General features: G+C 66.0%; 5 protein-coding genes across 5 annotated transcripts; 2 read left to right on the top strand and 3 right to left on the bottom strand.

The window, feature by feature from the left end:
• Positions 1–2,846: 2,846 nt before the first annotated feature.
• Positions 2,847–4,859, top strand: PFL1_02501 (uncharacterized protein; the record flags this gene model as incomplete). The annotated part of the gene is made up of 1 exon (XM_007880018.1): positions 2,847–4,859. The coding sequence occupies one exon, from the start codon at positions 2,847–2,849 to the stop codon at positions 4,857–4,859; it is 2,013 nt and encodes a 670-aa protein (XP_007878209.1).
• A 603-nt stretch (positions 4,860–5,462) lies between these two features.
• Positions 5,463–7,184, bottom strand: PFL1_02502 (uncharacterized protein; the record flags this gene model as incomplete). Its single annotated transcript, XM_007880019.1, has 2 exons — positions 5,463–5,525; positions 5,688–7,184. The coding sequence occupies 2 exons, from the start codon at positions 7,182–7,184 to the stop codon at positions 5,463–5,465; spliced, it is 1,560 nt and encodes a 519-aa protein (XP_007878210.1).
• Positions 7,185–7,553: 369 nt separating this feature from the next.
• PFL1_02503 (uncharacterized protein) lies at positions 7,554–8,861 on the top strand (the record flags this gene model as incomplete). Its single annotated transcript, XM_007880020.1, has 3 exons — positions 7,554–8,378; positions 8,501–8,671; positions 8,793–8,861. 3 exons carry the CDS (start codon positions 7,554–7,556, stop codon positions 8,859–8,861), a joined length of 1,065 nt encoding a protein of 354 aa, XP_007878211.1.
• A 220-nt stretch (positions 8,862–9,081) lies between these two features.
• PFL1_02504 (uncharacterized protein) lies at positions 9,082–11,012 on the bottom strand (the record flags this gene model as incomplete). Its single annotated transcript, XM_007880021.1, has 3 exons — positions 9,082–9,880; positions 10,310–10,680; positions 10,956–11,012. The coding sequence occupies 3 exons, from the start codon at positions 11,010–11,012 to the stop codon at positions 9,082–9,084; spliced, it is 1,227 nt and encodes a 408-aa protein (XP_007878212.1).
• A 720-nt stretch (positions 11,013–11,732) lies between these two features.
• PFL1_02505 (uncharacterized protein) lies at positions 11,733–14,939 on the bottom strand (the record flags this gene model as incomplete). Its single annotated transcript, XM_007880022.1, has 1 exon — positions 11,733–14,939. One exon carries the CDS (start codon positions 14,937–14,939, stop codon positions 11,733–11,735), a length of 3,207 nt encoding a protein of 1,068 aa, XP_007878213.1.
• Positions 14,940–17,969: the final 3,030 nt, after the last annotated feature.

Genomic DNA, 17,969 nt, shown 5'->3' on the forward strand with positions numbered 1-17,969 from the left:
TCGCCTCGTCGTCGTCGTCGATGATCTTCGTCGAAGTCCTCGCGGTTTTTGCTTGGCACGTTGCCCTGCATGTCGTGCCAAGGCTTCACGACACACAAGGTCGAGCAGGGGACGAACGAAGCCGTCAAGAGAGAGCGCTGTTACGTTCTGCACCAGCGATGCTCGGACGAGAGCTCCGTTCGGCTTCCGCAAGGCTGGCAAGAAGAACATTCGTCCAACGAAGAGGAGAGTTGGCAACAAAGAGGCGCGCGAGTTGGCTGCTCTTTGCGGTCCTCTCGCAGTTGCTGGCAAGGCGGCGACAGCGTTCATCGTCAGCCGGCATCTCGCCCGGCTGGCTGCAGGTCGTCGGCACGGCAAACCCGATGGAAGAGCGGCTTGAGCCAGCCCGTCGAGCGGTCGGTCGGTCGGTACCATCTCTGCAGACCCCGCTTCCACGTCGCATGAGAGGGAGAGCGGAACAACTTCGGTCAGCCAACGCCCAAGCCCGAGCTTGGCAGCCCGCCCGTCCGCTTCGTCGTCCGTCTTGCTTGGTCCTCATCTTCGTCGTTGTGCGTCTGTCCATGGCGAACATCGTGGAAAGCATATCTTCGCGCGCTAAACCACCCACGCATGGCCCCGGTGCACTACCAGGCATAACCACAAGGGCTGCCTTTGGCCTCGGTCCTACCCAAACGTGATCCCGCCGGCGCCCTTCCGTTCCGCATGGAGAAGGCCGGGGAATCTCGATCTCGCTTGTTTGGATGCCCGATCCCTCGCGGTCCCGTCGGTCATCTTGCTGGCTTCCTCTCTGGCGAGTTTCTCGGATGGGCCAGCGAGCCGGTGCTCGCCGTCGGATGACAACGTAAGACTGGCTTCGATGTCCGACGGCAAGCTGCCGAGACGAAGGAGGGGAGGACGAGCGGCGAGCAGACCTAGGTCGATGTCGGTGGGCCTGCTGAAGCTTTCGACGGGGTCCATCACGGTGGTCGGCGTCCCGCGGCCCGTGGCTTGACCAACCCACCCTTGCCGGACCAGCTGGCTAGGCTGCGGGCCAGATGGCTCGTCCGGTCGGTCTATCCGCTGCTCAGACCTTCTGGCTCGAGACCGTCTACAAAGACAGCGGGATATGATGAGGAACAAAACAGGCGGCACCGCAAAAAGGAGCAAGTGAGGACAGGCAGGTGCCTTGCTTAGCTTCCTCGGCGAGCCACAGGGCTGGGCAGCGTGGCCACGACCCTGCCTTTGCCCAACCGCCACGACGCCGACGCCGCCGCCGCCGCTGCTTGCGAAGCGAGGCACAGCCCGGCCCATCCAACGGGCCAGGCCAGGCGCGAGGCTAGACCAGGCTAACGTAGGGCGACGGGCGCTGGCGCCGGCGCCGGCGCTGGCATTTGACCGTCGCTGATGAGGTGTTTTGGTCCTCGTCGACTGTCTCGCTCTCTCTCGCTCGCTCGCTCGTCTGTCGCCCGCACAAACACAGAAACGCTCGTATGTTGCGAGCGAGGATGGGTCCAAGGCCGTTGACTCCACGCCGCACCCCAGAGGTCACCGGCCAAGTGGGCCCTTGCTTCCCCTTGTGCGGCGCCAGCTTGGCAGGCCAGCTAGAGACGAGGATAGAGAGGCGAGGCAGTCAGCGCATCGATCCCGGCGCCAACGCAGCCAAGCCGGCGCGGTACGACGACTCCGGAGCCTGCGCCGGGGATGCAGCGACGCAGGCAGCTCGAGGTCCCGCCCTGCCGCGATCGTGCCGCCCACAAGCCAGCCGGCCCAGCAGCAGCAGCAGCAGCAGCAGCAGCAGCAGCAGCCAAGACCCGCCGGGCAATCAGCAGGCCAGGCGGCAGCTGCCCATCCAAAACACCAGCCGGCTGGGCACTTGAACGAAAAGCACAGCAGCTCCGCGGTCCTCGAATTCAAAGCCAAGCCGCTCGAATACAAGTTTTGTGAAACTTCGAGGCCCATCAGGGTTCAAGCGGCCAAGGGGCGGCGGCCGGCAAGCTTGGCCTTGTCCCACCCTCCTGCCTGCCTGCTTGCTGCCTGCCGGCCTGCTGCCGCTGTGCCGCCAGCTCTTTGGGTCTTGCTTGCTTGCGTTGCTTGGCTGGGCTCCTATCTAGGTATCGCTCCTGGTCGACCGCGAGGGAGCCCCTACCACGTCTGTCCCCTCATCTCGTACTCCCCCTCATCGTCAGGGCGCCCCTCGCCTTTGCACACCACCCGTCCCACGCCCCCACCTTCGTCTGCGTGCTTGCTTCGGATCTCGTTCCGATACCGGCCCAGCCTCGCAGAGAGACACATCACACAGCAGCGGATGCTCCCGACCTCGTCTTCAAGCTCCTGACGACCTTTCACCACTGCTGCTTGCCGGATCACGTCGTCGCATCCGCTTCTCGGCCTCACCGACACCGCGCATCTCGGGTCAGCCGTTCCCTTTGCTCAAGTCGCAGCCAGCAACACGATCCCCGTCGGCCAATCTCCCCTCCAGCTCGCTGCGCATCCAGTTTAGTCCAGCCTGGTCCAGTCCCTACGGAGGCAAATTGCTGCAGCAGACCGACCGTCGTTCACCTTCTAAGCCTTGACCACCTGCGCTCACCGCCGTCCATTTCAGTGCAGACGCCAGGCTCGACAGAATATCAGCATCCCAGCATCTCGACAGCATCGCCCATCGAGATCGAGACGTTCATCCTCCGCCGTTGCTCCCACACAGCTACACAGACGGCTTCGCACACGTGTCAGCTTAGCACGCCCCCCCATATCGCCTCGCCACGGTCGCCTGTTTGCCCAACACCGAGATCGGCAAGACTCGGATAGAGCCAACACTACCCCTTGATCGACAGGACCACCTACCTTGGTCGCCGACGCTATCACCAAAAATGCAGCTGCGGAGATCCCTCTTGCCCTTTGTGGCTGCCAGCCTGGCACTGCTCCAGACTGTCCGAGCCTTCGACGTCATCGTCGACGAAGTCACCTGCGCACGCATGCTTCTCACCGTCGACCTGACTCCGGCCGAATACCAGACCGCCTATGCTGTCTACGTCCTCATCGGAGGCGAGCAGGTCTCGGAGTTTACGCTCAGCGGCTCCTACACGGCCACGCAGCTCAGCGCCGACTTCAACGCCATCTTCTTCGATGGCTCCCAGCCTACCACCGGCACCTCGACCGTCGAGTTCCAGCTGGTCGACTCGGATGAGAACCCGCTGGTTGGCAGCCCGCCAATCACTCAGGACATCGAGTTCCAATGTGGCACCACGCTACAGCCAACCAGCAGCGCCGCATCCAACTCGCCTTCCTCTACCCGTGGCGGCAGCCGACCGTCCAGCACCGGAGCTGGCGGAGGCAACAGCGGGAGCACCTCGTCGTCCTCGTCCTCGGGCGGTTCGTCCAACACTGGCGCCATCGCCGGAGGCGTCGTTGGCGGCATCGCTGGTCTCCTGGCCATCGGCGCTCTCCTCTTCTTCTGCAACCGGAAACGCAGGCGCGATCAGCGGCGCCGCGGTCTGGTAGGCCACCACGACGTCGACGAATCCGGCTCTCGAGGTGCCAACGACTCGACCGCCTCCCTCGCCACGGCCCCAGAGCCCGAAAATGCTCAGACCCCGATGATGCGGGACATCTCCACACGCAACGTGTTCGCCGATCCTCCTGCCGGTGCTGCGCCTTCGTCGTCGAATGGTGGCGGATCCTCCGCTGCCGCCGGTGCTGCTGCTGCTGCTGGAGGCGCGGCGGCCGCGGGCGGACTCGGAGCCGCCGCCATTGCCGCACGTCGTTCCACTTCGCGTTCCCGTTCTCGGTCACCTTCGCGCTCTGAGCACCGAGGGCCATCTGCCTCGTCCAAGGCCGCTTCGCCGGAGAGGGTCGAGGCCGTCCCCGTTGCGCCGCCGAAGAGCGAGACGCAAACACCTGCGCCCGCTCTTGCGGCCGTGCCAGCGGCGGCCGAGGCCACCAAGCCCGAGCGCAGCGAGTCCGCAGCGCCGGTCACGACGACCGCCAACGTTGCGCCCGCTGCGGCGCGCGAGCCGAGCAAGAGTGACTCGGGAAGCAGTCCGTCCACGAGTCCCGAAGATGAAGGTTCGAAGTCGAAAGCTTCGTCGCCTGGCGCTGCCACAGGTGTTGCCGGTGCCGGTGCCGCAACAGCCGCCGCGGCTGCCGCTGCGGGCACGACTTCCCCCAAGTCGAAGAAGTGGGGCTTCAAGAGGAACTCGCAGCAGGAGAATAAGGTCAAATCGCCCAAGATGACCCCGACCGACATCCAGTCTTTGGCGAGCACGGCGCCGTCGCAGAAGTCGGCTGACGGCACTGACTCGCCGGCGCGGTCGTTCAAGGTGATCCAGAAGCCCCAGTCGCCCGATGCCAACGTCGCCTCGGGATCGCGGTCTGGCTATGCGACGCCGTCGAGCTCGTCGCTGCGCAACCTCAACAACGGCGGCCCCAGCAACTACTCGGGCGCCCCCTCGGTCGCGTCGATGTCGGCCGGCTTCAACGAGGCTCCGGCAATGCCGCCGCAGCCCAACGCCGGAGACGGAGCGACCGACACGACGCCGACGAGCGAGTTCGGCGGCAACATGGCGGGAGTGGGCGCCGGGCGAGCGTTTTTCGGCGGCGCATTCGCCGGCGGACCCGCTGGACCCGGCGCCATGGGCGGCGGCAGCACCAGCTCGGCCCACTCGACTAAGTGGCACCAGCAGCAGCAGTCGTACAACGTCATGCCCAACTTTGCCGCGCGGCCGCTGGCGCGCTCGTCGCAGCTCGAAGAGGACCTCATCTTTGGCAACCTGGGCATGGGACTGAGCCCCGGCCCGGGCCTGGCTGGCAACGGCAGCGAGGGCGGCAGCGCGAGGAGCGCGAGGAGCAAGGGAAGCCGACAGGATCCCTTTGGCGATCGATGAAGCGACGGCTCGACCACCTTCGCTCCAACAGCTCGCGTCCTCTCGATCCAGCCCTCGACGAATTCTTATCTCCAACCAAGGAACACGCAGACGCGACTCCCTTTCTCCTCTTTTCTCGCATCATCTCAAAGCATGCTGAGCCATCCTTTATTCTCGTCGTCTTTGACTGGGACCTGTACATCTACTTCCCCCCTTTCCCCCCTCGGTCGGGTCCGATACGGTCCTCGAGCGCTCCGCGTCTCTCCCTCCGACCCTCTCCACACACCTTCTGTGTCGTCGATTGACCCATCGACGTCCCCCCACCTTCTTTTATCACGACCCGCCTCCGGGCCCCGCCTTCGCTCGCAAACTCCGAGGCGGTCTCCTCTCGGCCCCTTCGAGATCCACGCAAGACAACATGGACTTATTCTTCTTCGATTTCGCCACACCACACCCATCTCCCCGCTCTCTCTCTTTCGCGTTGTTGCTCGTCGTGTTCGCTGCGCATTCTTGAAGTCGGTCCTGTCTTCACCCACCACCGCCTACGCTCGCCCGCGTTGCACACGGTTTGAAGAAAGGTGTGCGAGGGGACGAGAGAGGGAGGAACGAGGCGGACGAGGTCGCTCATGTCCACGTCCTTGCGGCCGTTCGGATGTCGTCGAGGAACGAGGTGATTTTGTCCACGTCCTGAACAGAGGCGAACGACGGAGAAGGTTTGGGCCAAAGATGATGTGGCATCCAGCGTCAGTCGGTAGGTACGCTTTCGCCTTGGAGCAACGCGTCGACGCGGCGTCTGCATTCTAGGGGTGTCCCGGGCGCCCGCCTCTCCGCCATCGCGTGGACACTCACCTGCTTCTCATTCTGCCACACTCTGACCTCGTCCCTCCTCTCGCCCTCCTCGAGCACCGACCGATGAACCTCCCTCCTAGTCTCGAGGACGAGCCGCCGCACCTCCTTCTTCCTCTTCCTCGCCCTCGTCAGATCCAAGACGAGCTGGGTACGGTGGTCCGTCTTCTCCGACAGGCCCGCACACCGCGCCTTGACCGACCTCCGCAGCGCCTTGAGCGCCGACACGACCGACTTGGACGGCTGCGACGCGATCGTCGACTTGAGCTCCTCGTCGAGCGTGGCCCAGATGACGTCGATGTCGTTGAGCAGCTTGCGCGACTTGCGCCCGCGCCGATCCGCCTCGCCAGACACGTCGGCCGCGCCGCCCGCGTCACCCAGCAGCAGCGTCGACGAGTTGGGCAGCACGAGCGACAGGGCGCGCCGCAGCCGTTGCTGGAATTGCTTGCGCTGCGGCTTGGACATTGCTCCCGTGGCGCCCGGCGGCCGTCCCGCACGTCGTCGTGCCTCGCCCTCGCGCAGCGTGGCATCCGCGTCGAGGTCGTCGGACAGCTCGGCCTCGGTCGGCTCTTGGAACAGGACCCGCTGCCTCTGCGCGGCGGCGGCGGGAGCATTGCCCTTGCCCTTTGCCTTTGCCGCCTTCTGAGCCGCCGTGGCCGATGACGCAGCCTTGGCCTTCTTGCTGGCGGGGCCTGGGCGGCCCGGCCCAGTCTCGGCACCGGGGCTGGGTTGCCGCCTCCTCTTGCGCGTGTCGGCACCCCGCTGCGCCGCCTTGGCCGCGGGCGAGTCGGCGGCGAAGCTCTCAACCTGCGGCACGACGCTCTCATCGGCGTCGAGCTGAACCAGCGTATCGTCGAGCGCCGCGCCGCGGCTGGTGTCGGTGTGCCGATGTACGGATGCATCTAGCCTCGACGAGCTCGGCAGCGGCGGCGACGAGGGGATGACGGGCAGCGACAGGTCCGGCACGATGCCCGAGGCTCCCGCCTGGGTTTCCAGCGGGAAGGAGGCATCGGGCGCAAGCAGGCTCTCGTCTCGCTCTGCATCGTCTTCTTCGTCAGAGGAGGCCTGCGAGCCGATTTCCTCGAGGATGTCGTCGCGCTGCTTGCCCTTGCTCTGGCGGCCGCGGACCTGGCCCGGTTGGGATGCGGTAGAGACGCGGCGGGATGCGGCGGGAGTGCTGCTGATGGGATGGCGCTGCGAGCGTCGCGAGGCGATCGAGTCGTCGGAAGGCGAGGATGCGAGCGATGCTAGGGTATCGTCTTCTCGCGTTGCGCCGATGCTGGGTCGGGCAGAGGGGCGTGATGGTGCTACCGACTTGCGAGGGCTCCTGCGCGTCGAGGTGGTGGTGGTGGCGGGGGGCGTGATACGGCTTGGAACCGCCGCTGGCTGGTCGTCGACGCGGGAAGGACTCGTCTGGCGTTGTGAGACAGGCTGCTTGCGCGGAGGCAGCTTGAACTGGAAGTCCTTCTGGATGGCGGCGTGGGTTCCAGCTCCGCGCATTCGCTCCTGCCGCCTGTCTTGGAATCGATGGGTCGAGGGCCCACCCGCGGATGCGGGCGGCTTGTCGGACGGGCCACCGGTGCGACCACTCATTTTCGCCTTTGTGTGCTGGGACGATGGCGAGGTGAGGGGTATCCAGAGGCGAAAGGGGGTGGTGGTAGTGATGGTGGTATTGGGCAGGGGAGCTAGCAGGGAGCGCGCACCTCTGCCTGTGCCTCCACAAGGAACGCGACGCGACCCCCACCCGCTGCAGGCACATCACCGCCCGCCCGCCCGCCCGCTCGCTTGGCCCAGGTTCCGCATCCTCGTCTACAAGTCTTTCTGCCTCGTCACCACCACCTCCATCATCCCAGCCACCCCTCGTCCGCCATGCCACCAAAGAAGAAGCCGCGCACATCAGACCAGCTCACAATCGCACCGCCCAGACCACGCGGCCGACCTCGCAAGTCGCTCGACACCTCAACCGCCTCGGTCCAACCAAAGGCAACGGCAAAGGCCACCACCGCAAAGGCCAAGGGCAACGCCAATCAAGCTGCCCAGAACAAGGACAAGGCGAAACCTCAGACCAAGGGGAAAGCCAAGGCCAGCGCCGTCCCTGCCAAGAAGTCGAGGCCGTCCACGTCCTACCACGCCGACACCACGGGCTACAACTCGCCATCCGAGGACAGCGACGTCTCTGCCCTCTCGGTCATCTCGGACCTCTCCGACTCGTCTTCGGACGCCCTCTCGGTCGTGTCGGAATCCACGCTCTCGTCCTCCTCCTCGCTCGCATCCGACGACGGCGATGCGTCGGGAGGGCGCAAGAGAAAGTCGCGCCGAGGATGGCCCACGACCAAGCAGCGCCTGGCAAAGTGGCGGCGCCTCACCATCTCGGAGCGCGAGGCCGTCACGGCAGAGGGCGGCATCGTGTGGAGCGAATGCAGGGACATCCTGGCCCAGCTCAGCAAGAAAGCCAGGGGCGTCGTGGCGGATCAGGTCACGTCGATGCTGGCGCGCGTAGAGAGGAGGCTCGAGACGGGCCTCGTCCCGCCCCTCGCAAAGGGACCGGCGACCACGGCGGGATCCGCAGCTCCGTTCGTGGGCCAGACCAGGAGAGACGTCCCCAGCACCCTCCTGGCTTGGAGGATACAGAGGGAGGGCGGCGACCTCCTCGACGCGGATACCGACGTCAAGCTGGGCATGGACGCCGAAATCGTGAGTCGAACCCCCCATCCTTCTGTCCTCCCATCTCGCCCCCCTCCTCCTGTGCTGCATTGGCCCATTCGGCGATGAAACTCACCGTGTATCGTCTTGACGTTCCTCCTGCCGATCCCCAGGCCGAGCTGGAAGCCCAGCTGCTCCCCGAAGCCGAACAGGCCGTCGACCTCACCCGCGCCTACCGCGACCAGCAAAAGGAGCTCGGCGCATCCATGGCCCGCATCCAGGACCTCAAAAAGGAGCGCAGGCGCCTCAAGGCCGCCCTGCGAACCGACGACCAGGTCCAAAAGGTACGCTTTGCATACCCCCCACATCCTCCTCGACACGGCGAGACAGACAATGAGCCTGACTGCCTCCTACTCTTCCTTTCCTCTGCTGCCCGCACCCTCGTTGACCCTGCGTCGCCCGCAGATCAAAAAGGTCGTCGAACCCGTCATGGCACCCAACGACGTCGAGGGCAAGCTGCTGGCTTACCTCTGACATTCACCCAGCTCCTGCCCATGCTCTCCCGTCCTTGAGTCGCCCATGATACCCTGCAGCCTCGGTTGCAATTCTCACGATGGTCGGTCAATCGGTCGGCCCACTGCGGCGACGAGCAATGCCGGTGGTGAAAGGTTTCTCTTTTTGACCATCGTCCCTGGCATTCTACTACAACCTACATCGCACATCCACACTCCCCAGAGTAGGGTCCGCAGGCGGCCTACTCGAGGCGCTTGATGACGATGGCCGAGGCGCCACCGCCGCCGTTGCAGACGCCGGCGCAGCCGTACTGGCCGGGCTTGAGGGCGTGGGCGAGGGTGACGACGATCCTGGCGCCCGAAGAGCCGATGGGGTGGCCGAGCGAGACACCGCCGCCGAGCACGTTGACCTTGCTGGCGTCGAGGCCGAGGATCTGGTTGTTGGCCAGGGCGACGGCCGAAAAGGCCTCGTTGATCTCAAAGAGCGACACGTCGTCCTTGGTGATGCCGGCGCGCTCGAGGGCGATCGGGATGGCCTTGGCGGGCGCAATGGGGAAGTCGATGGGCGCGCACGCGGCATCGGCGTACGAGATGATCTGGGCCAGCGGCTTGACGCCGAGCTTCTCAGTCTCGGCCTTGCTGGCCAGGACGACGGCCGAGGCGCCGTCGTTGAGCGTCGAGGCGTTGGCGGCGGTGACGGTGCCGTTCTTGTCAAACACGGGTCGCAGCGTGGGGATCTTGTCGAGCTTGACGTTCTTGTACTCCTCGTCCTCGGCGACGACGACGTCGCCCTTACGATCGGCAATCGTGACGGGGACGATCTCGTCCTTGAAGGCGCCCGCCTTCCATGCGTCGGCCGAGCGCTTGTACGACTCGATGGCGTAGGCATCCTGCGCCTCACGGGTGATGCTGAGGTTCTTGGCCGTGTTCTCGGCGCAGTTGCCCATGGCCACCTGGTTGTAGACGTCGTGCAGGCCGTCCTTGACGATGGCGTCGGCGGCCTGGACGTGGCCGAAGCTGGTGCCGCGGGGCAGGTAGTAGCTGCGAGCGGTGCAAGGTGGGGAGAAGGGAGAGAGCGAAGGGCGGGAGGGAACCGGGTCAGCGAGTCGGCTTCGGTGGGGTGGCGGGTCGAGGAGGATGCAGGAATGGGCCGGCGTGCGGGGGAGAAGGGCTAGCCGATGGAGCACGGGTGTACCCGGATGCACGCTCGGGCCAAGGTGGTGACGATGCCGACAGGACCGATGGCAGCGACGACGACGACGACAACAACGGCGGCGAGGGTGGAGATGGTTGCACCGGCTCATCGGGCCAAAAAGCGTGCCGGTCTTGACGGTCGAGATATTCCCATCTCGCCCGGAGGCGCTGGGCGCGCGCGCCTGCCGTCGGGCCTGGATTTCGGCTTTGGGCCGGGCTGGACCGGGAACAGGGCCATGGCCGGGTGCCCGGGCTGCTGCTGCTGGCGATACTCACGGGGCGTTGCTCATGCTCTCCATTCCGCCGGCGATCATGACATTCCTCTGGCCGAGGGCAATGTTCTGAGCGGCGAGGGTGATGGCCTTCATGCCCGATGCGCAGACCTTGTTGATGGTGGTGGCCTCGGTGGTGTCGGGGCAGCCGGCGCCGAGGGCGACCTGCCTGGCGGGCGACTGGCCGACGTTGCCCTGGAGGACATTGCCAAAGTAGCAGTCCTCGATCTGCTCGGGCTTGAGGCCGGCGCGCTCAATGGCGGCCTTGGCGGCAGTGACGCCGAGCTGGGGCGCAGTGAGCTTCTTGAGCGAACCGTTGAAGGATCCGACGGGCGTGCGCGCCGCCGAGAGGATGTAGACGTCGTTGATCTGGGACTGCCGGGATCAGAAGCAGGTAGAGCAGAATGAGAGCAGCAGCAGCCGTCATGGTCAGCCCATCGTCGTCGTCGTCGTCGTCGTCGTCGCCGCTATCGACGTGGCGGTGGTTTGGGCGGGGCGATTTTCGGAGTGGCGTCGCGGCCGAGAAAGTGATTGCAGCGCCCGCAACCCCTGAGCCGCCTGCCTGCATCGCCGCCCTTGCCCCGCGACCGACGCTGTCCCGTGGCCGATGGCGTTGCGAGGCGGAACGTCGTGCTGATCGGCGTACTCACCATGATTCGAGCAGTCTGTTGGAGTCGTTGGATGGCGGTGGAGCGGAAGGCAGCCATGTTCAGGGTTGCAGTTGGAAAAGTTGAGCCGCGAAAAATGGGACGTGTTGGGGTTACGGTGGGACGGGGAAGCAAGGAAGGAGCGCGGCCGCCAAGTCAGGCCATCGATTATTCGCCAGGCGGGGCAGTCACTCTGGGGGCCAGCAGGCCGGGGGCGAAATCGGCCAGGGGGGGGGGATCAGGCCATCCAGTCCGGCTGCAGCCGAGCCAGGCCCGAGCCACACGCACGCACGCACGCGGAGCAGACTGCCCAAGGAGCCAGCCAACAACAAGGTGTTGCCCCGAGCGCAACAAAAGGCCGGCTTGCCTGCAGTCAGTTTCACCGCACCACATCGTCGTGCAGCAGCCAGCCACCGCCTCGCCTCGCCTCGCCTCGCCCTCCTGCACGCACGCAGCTCTCGAGCTCGTTACGTTTGGTCTCTCCTAGGCAAGCGCGCCGCCCGACGCGCGCCTCCAAGCAAGCGGTCTCGACGACCAGGGTGACATCTTGCAAGCTTCGCAGAGGCCTCCTCACTCGCACACACATCCGGACCAAAGCACGGGACAACCAGTCTACAACCGAGATGCTGTAGGGGCTGAGAGTCGCGGAGAAAGTGTAGAGTACAGAGAGGGATGTCGACAGTCGATGGGGGAAGTGTACATGGCTGGATCGGGACGAGACAAGAGAGATCGAGACAGGTTGTGGTCACGGCGGCTCGAAGCTCAGCGAAGGGCTTGCCATCAGGCAGTGCCGAGCTTCAGGGTGTTTTGGGGTACGAGGCTGCTTCCGCCGCTGGCATCAATGGCGCTCGCAGAGGTCTCGGTCGAGGTAGGCGGCGGAGCCGGCTGCTGCTGCTGCTGCTGCGGCGGCGGCGGCGGCGACGGCGGCAAGATGGGCTGCTGAGCCTGCTGCACCTGCATCACAGGTGGCGATAGGGACACTTGCGACGTCGCAGGCTCTCTATTGGCGCTCCCAACCGACAATGCTGGCGCCGAATCTGCCGAAGCAGCAACAGACGTAGTTGTCGGGGGAGCAGCCTGCGTAGCCGGAGGAGCCGGTGCGTCTGAGCCACCGACACCGACACCGACACCATCGGTTGCGATTGGACGCGCAGTGTCCGACTGCTGCCCCTGCGGCTGCACCACAGGCTCGGGTCGAGATTGAGGCTGGGTGGAAGGTGCAGGAGGAAGCTGCACAGGCTGAGGCTGAGGCTGAGGCTGAAGTATGGGCCGAGTCTCCGCCGCGTCTCGAGGTTGCGACTGAGGTTGCGCAGGGACCTCAGCCGGTCGCTGATTCTCGGCCTGCGGCAGGGTCGCGACCTGCGCTTGTGCCTGTCCTGGCTGCTGCTGCGGTGGCGGCGGCGCTTGCGACTGGACCGAGGTCACAGGCGATGTGGACGCTGCGAGCGGCTGCGACTGCTGCGACTGCTGCGACTGCTGCTGATTCTCCATCGGCCGCTGGGTTAGCGACGCTTGCTTCTGATGCGACGACTGCCGGCGATCCTGGGCCCGCGCCTGAGCCAGCAACCGCCGGCCAATGTCTTGCACCTCCTGCGAAAAGCCTTGGTCGAGGTCCGACTCGTCGTCCGTCTGCGCATCCCGCGGCGGGGCCGTGGCGCCGGGGTCGGGCGCCGGGACAGCCTCGCTGCTGGGAGCGGCGAGTGGAGCCGGGCTGGGGCGGCGGGGCACGGATGGAACAGTTGCCGAGGCTGCCTCTGCCGGCTTGCCAGGCGCTATGGCAGCGGCAGAGGCAGCGTGCGGAGACGGCTGCGACGGCTCCTTTGGCAGTATCGGCCTGGGCGCTGGCATTGTCCTGACCGAGTATGCAGCATGCGCTCCGGTAACCGCAGCATGGGGAGCCGGTCGCGTAGATCCAGTGGCACCCCCGGGTTGCTGCCTTTGCGCCGCCGAACTTGCCGCCGAGGATGGTGGCTTGGAGGCCGCTTGCGTCGATCTCGTCGCGCTGTCCCTCGCCGGACCAGAATGGTAAAGCGAGACCAAGTTGCCGCCGAGCAGCGTCGTGGCCGACTTGGGGCTCTGGCGCGGTTGAGCCCTGGATGTCGAGCTGGGCGCGGCGGGTGTGACACTGCTGCCTCCTGGTGCGGGACCGGGAGCAGGCATCGAGGCCGAGACTGACGGTGGCGCCGAGGCAGGCGTGGAACCGGGCCCGGGAACACTGCTGGAGCGGGGCGCCGGGCTGGCGGAGCCCTCTGGGCCAGCGCTTCCGTCTGCCTCCCTGGACCCCTGCCTCTCGGCGCACTGGTGGCGGTTGCAGGCGTCCCTACGCACGAACGACCTGCCGCACGCCTCGCAACGGAACTTCTTGCCCGGCGTTCCCAGACCGAGGCTGGCCAGGCCGCCAGTGTCTCCACGGATCTCGCCGGGATCGCCTTTGATGCCAGGCTCCGGTTCAAACTCGTGGACGCTCGCAACGTGCCGCTGGAGATCGTGCTTGCGGCTGAACGAGCGCCCGCCCTCGGACCTGCAGCTCGGATAGGGGCAGGGGTAGGGCTTTGAACGGTTGGGATCGGGGTCGTGGGTCGCGAGGTGCGTGTTGAGGTTGAAAGCGCGCGCAAACGCACGCTCGCACTTTGGACACTGGAAGCGCTTCACCGGCACCTTGCCGCTCCCGCGTGCCGAGGGGCTGCGCCCGCTCTCGCCAGCGTTTGGCGAGGCCCCGTTGGTGGCGATTGAAGGTGTGGCTGCTGACGTCGCGCCCGCACGGGTCCCATTGGACTTGCTCGCCTCGGCCGCTGCCGCCGCCCTGGACGCCGCTGCTGCCGCTGCCTCAGCCGCCTGCTGAACGACCTGCTCATGCTGCGCGCTGAGCCGCTTCACGGCCTCGGCCAGGGCACGCTGCGACTCTTCGTCGCCGTTGAGAGGATTACCGTCTCCGATGAACGCTGCTGCGACGCGCGTGAGCACAGCCAGCTCCTCGCTGATGGAAGTCGACTCGGCCGCGCTGGCGACGACTTCCTTTTGCGGCTCCTCGCCAGCAGAGACAGGAGGGGCATCGGTGTCTCCGGGTGCCGGAGCGGGTGCTGTGGCGCTTGCTGATTCCGCCTCGCCGGATACTGGAGCGCTCGTGGCCGCTTCGACGGCGTCAATGTCCTGGATGAGCGCGTCGGCTGCCCTCTCCTCTTCCTCCCTAGTCATGCCGGTCGACGACCCGCCGTGACCGTCGGCAGCATCGGTCGGCGTGCCGCTGCCATGCGAGGATGACGGGTGGCGTCGCTCTTCAGCGGACGATGCGCGAACCACGCCCCTAAATGCGAGGTGGTGGTCCTGCGGGTATTGGTACTGAGCGAATGTGTTCTGAAAGCTTTGCGGAACGCTCGGACTGCCCGTGGCGGCGGCAGGGGCGGAGGCAGTTGTAGAGGTACCATCTGCGGCGACAACGGCATCGACCTGCGGATGTTGACTCGTCGGAGCGAGCGTGGACCCTGTTGCCGCCGGTTCGGACGCCAACGCCGGCACAGGCGAGCCTGCTGCTGGAGCTGACGCTGTGAAGCCGTTGGCGACGGCCTCGAGCTCCCTCAGCAAGCGTGTCGTGGCATCCTCGTCGAGCTGCAGCCTCTGCGACTTGGACTCGGCATCGTCGTCGAGCCGGGGCCTCTTTGTGCCTCTTGACGCAGGATGGACGTCGGGTTCTGCAACCGGAGGCGGCTGCACGGCTTTGTCCGCGCTGATCAAGCTATCCTGCGCGGGCCCGTCCTGAGCGTCGTGCTGAGGAGCAGGCGCGTCGGGGTCGAGAGCCTTTCCACCGGCAGAGGCAGCGTCGCTGGCAAACACTTCGCCAGTGGTGCGGCTGCTCGGGTCTGCATTCGGCGACAACATGGCGGCAGCAGCGGCCGCGATTTCGGACAGCGAGGCGCCTTGGGCTGACGGGCCAAGCTGGGACTTGATCAGAGCCTCGAACTGAGCCTGCACCGTTTGCGGGTCGAGCATCGCCTGTCCCGGCTGCTGCTCGTCGGGATGGTGAGAAGGGAATCCGACATCGGATAGGCTGGGTATGCCGTGCGTTGGGGCCAGACCGCCGTCTATCAGGCCGCTGGTGGCCTCGAGCGGAAGGGCCGCATCAGGTCCGCTGGACGGCGCAGAGAGGGGCACACTCGCCGCTGCCGCCAGTGGCAAGGGGTTGCTGGTGGGCGGAGCTACCGTGGGTCCCTCTGCGCCTGCACCACTCGCCGAGACCAAGGTTGAGGACGCCGTCGGTACGTCGGCTGCCAGCAGAGATCTGCCTGGTGTGGCGGCGGCCGCTATTGTTCGATCATGGTTGGTCCCTGGTGCGGAGGCGCCGACTGCTGCCGATGACAACGCCGAGTCCCTCCTTGGGCCCGAGTTCGACGTGGCTCCCGTGGCAGAGCCACGTCCCGGCGAGTGCTGCTTGCGAGCAATGGTGACGGGAGCAAAGGGCAGGTCGAAGCCACCAGCTGTGAAAGTGCGCACCGGACGGGGAGCAAGGTGGAGCGCGTCGTTAGCAACACGGACCTCGCAACGTGTGTGATGGATGCATGCCCATGGCGACGACCGGAAGCGTCATTGACGGTTATGGCCTCGCCGTCCACTGCCTGTCAAGAGCGATGACGGCGGTGGCACGGGGGGTCAACCAGCAGCCATGAGGACGAGGACGGCGTCGACGTCCATGCCGACGCCGAGCGAGACAGATGCTTGTTCGTGGGAACAAGAGAAGCCAGCCGCAGGCTGCTGTGCGAGGATGGAGGGAAGCCATAGCATTACGGGTTGCCGCAGCAACTGCCCTGCCTGACGAAGAGGCTGCCGCAGCAACGTGCGCCGCCGGCCTTCATGCTGAGCCCTGGCTGCGGTGTCGAGACCCGACGTCCCGCCTCTCCAGCCGATGGCAGCGAGCAAGAGGAAGCATACCCGGCCCGCATCTTGCAGAGACATCGACTGCTGTGCCAGGCAGCTGAACGGCTAGAGGGGCAACCGACGACGACAACGCAGAGGCCTAGGTCCAGCGAAAGGCAGGGCGTGCTGGCCGGGAGGGTGGCCAGTAGTCGGTGGCAGCGTTGCGGCCAAGCCCGTAGGCTGACGTGCGAGCATTGGAGCTCGAAAAGACCAAGAGGAGAGAGGCGAAGAGGGGCGCAGAGGGCATGCTCACCTTGTGGCTTGGTATCGGGGGGGCGGGCTCGCGTGACTTTGGTCGGAGGATGCTGCGGTCAGGAAGGAGGGAATAACGTCGTCGCCGCAGTCGCCCCTCCCTTGGCCCGGCCTGCCCCTTTTTCCCTTTCCCGAGAAGAGCGCGGGCCCGACTGGCTGGCCAGGCCAGGCCAGGCCAGGCTGGCTTGGAAAATTTCCCGCCTGCCAGCAGCAGAAAGAGATGGTGGGCTGCCAACCCCAGACTCACCTCGGCTCCGAGGGTGATGTTCTCGGCTTTCTCCGCGGCGCGCCAGATCGGGGGGCCAGCCAGTTGGGATCGCAATCTGCAACCACCGGCCACGGCAAACTTGATGGTGGTCTCGCCCCGTCGCCCGTCCCAAACTTGCCGGCGACCTCGCCGAGACAACGTAACAGGCGCAGCGAAGCCAGCGCCGCGGCCCTGCCTGGCTTGTGACGATGACGGTGCAGAACGCACGGCGCGGATGGCCGCGAACCGGTAGCGCCGTCCCGACGAAGACGATGTGATGACGATGATGCTGGCCGCTGGTCTCGCTCGGGCCGAAGCCGCGACGGTCGGACGTCTACGCCGTTAGCGTAACAGGCGAAGAGGTCCAGGCTCTGCAACGCGGATGACATCGGAGCGAGCCGACGGGGCGAGGAGCGGTGCTCACTCCGCTGGTGGTGGTCGCACCGCTCGGGAGCGGTCCAGCGACGCCGGAGTTGCGTGGCAGGCGGCGGCGTGGCAGCAGGGCCCTGCCTGCGAGATCCGAGGGAGGCATGAAAACCCTAGGCGGCCAGGCGTCTTTCTCATCTCTCGCGTGGCCAGTCGGGCGCCCTCCTGCCTGACTGCCATGAGGCCCGGAAGAAAAGCCAACGCTTGCCAAGCTTGTGCTTGCCTGCTTTGTTTGCGGCGGTCTGTCCACCATCTCTGCTTGCGCCCACCTGCTCACGGCGGGGATGTAAGGGCCCGTTCTCGAGAAAAGCTGAGCGGCGAGGCGTTGCGTGGCGTGGCGTCGTCGAAGGCAAGCACACCATCGTTGACCGTTCCTGGTGACGGCGAGGCAGAAACCGCGACGACGGCCGGTGGAACGGTGGTTCTCCTCGACGCTGCACACCTCTTTGGCGTGGGGCGTTGGTTTCCAGATCGACGCCCGTCTGAGACCTCGCACAGAGGCGTTCACGTCATCGTCGTATGTACGACCAGCAGCAGGTCACCCCAGCTCCTTAGCTTCCTTGGCTTCTGCAGATGAGCCAAGTTCGATGCAGGTGCAGCACCCACCCGGTGGCACCTGGCCTCTATGCTCGACGACCGTCGAACCTCCGGTACCGGTACCGGTACCGGCGGCGCCTCGATGCACACCGCCACGACCCTGCCGGACTTTGGGCGACGCTACCGTCACTTGGCTGCACCGTCGGAACTCGCCGCCGTCGAGACAAACGAGTCTCGACGGTCTCGCTCGCACCGCCTGACTGCTTCGGCCCGACTGGCGCTGGCTGGCTGGTGGCAAGCGCGACCCGGCGGCGTTGCTCCAGCCTGTACCGCTGTTGCCCTCGTTCGCCCCCACGCTACACCGTCTTCATTCACCGGCCACAGTGGTCACAATGGTCCACCGTGTGGCCTCGAGCTGCAGCCTGCCAAGGTGCGGTCGTCGTCGTTGACTCCAGCTGTCCCCGCGCATCTCCTCCTCATCGCCTCGAGCAGCTCCACGTTGGGTATAAGATCGACCGGCTGGGCGGCCGTCCTCGACCATCCTCGTTCGTCCACACACGCACAAGCTTCCATCCCTGCCATCCCTGCTTTCCCCCCGCTCTGATACTGCCTGTACACCTCCCCCGCGGCGGATAACGGGCCACAGC

This window comes from Pseudozyma flocculosa (assembly GCF_000417875.1).
Source record: "Pseudozyma flocculosa PF-1 unplaced genomic scaffold scaffold00007, whole genome shotgun sequence".
In the NCBI taxonomy this organism is placed as follows: domain Eukaryota; kingdom Fungi; phylum Basidiomycota; class Ustilaginomycetes; order Ustilaginales; family Ustilaginaceae; genus Pseudozyma; species Pseudozyma flocculosa.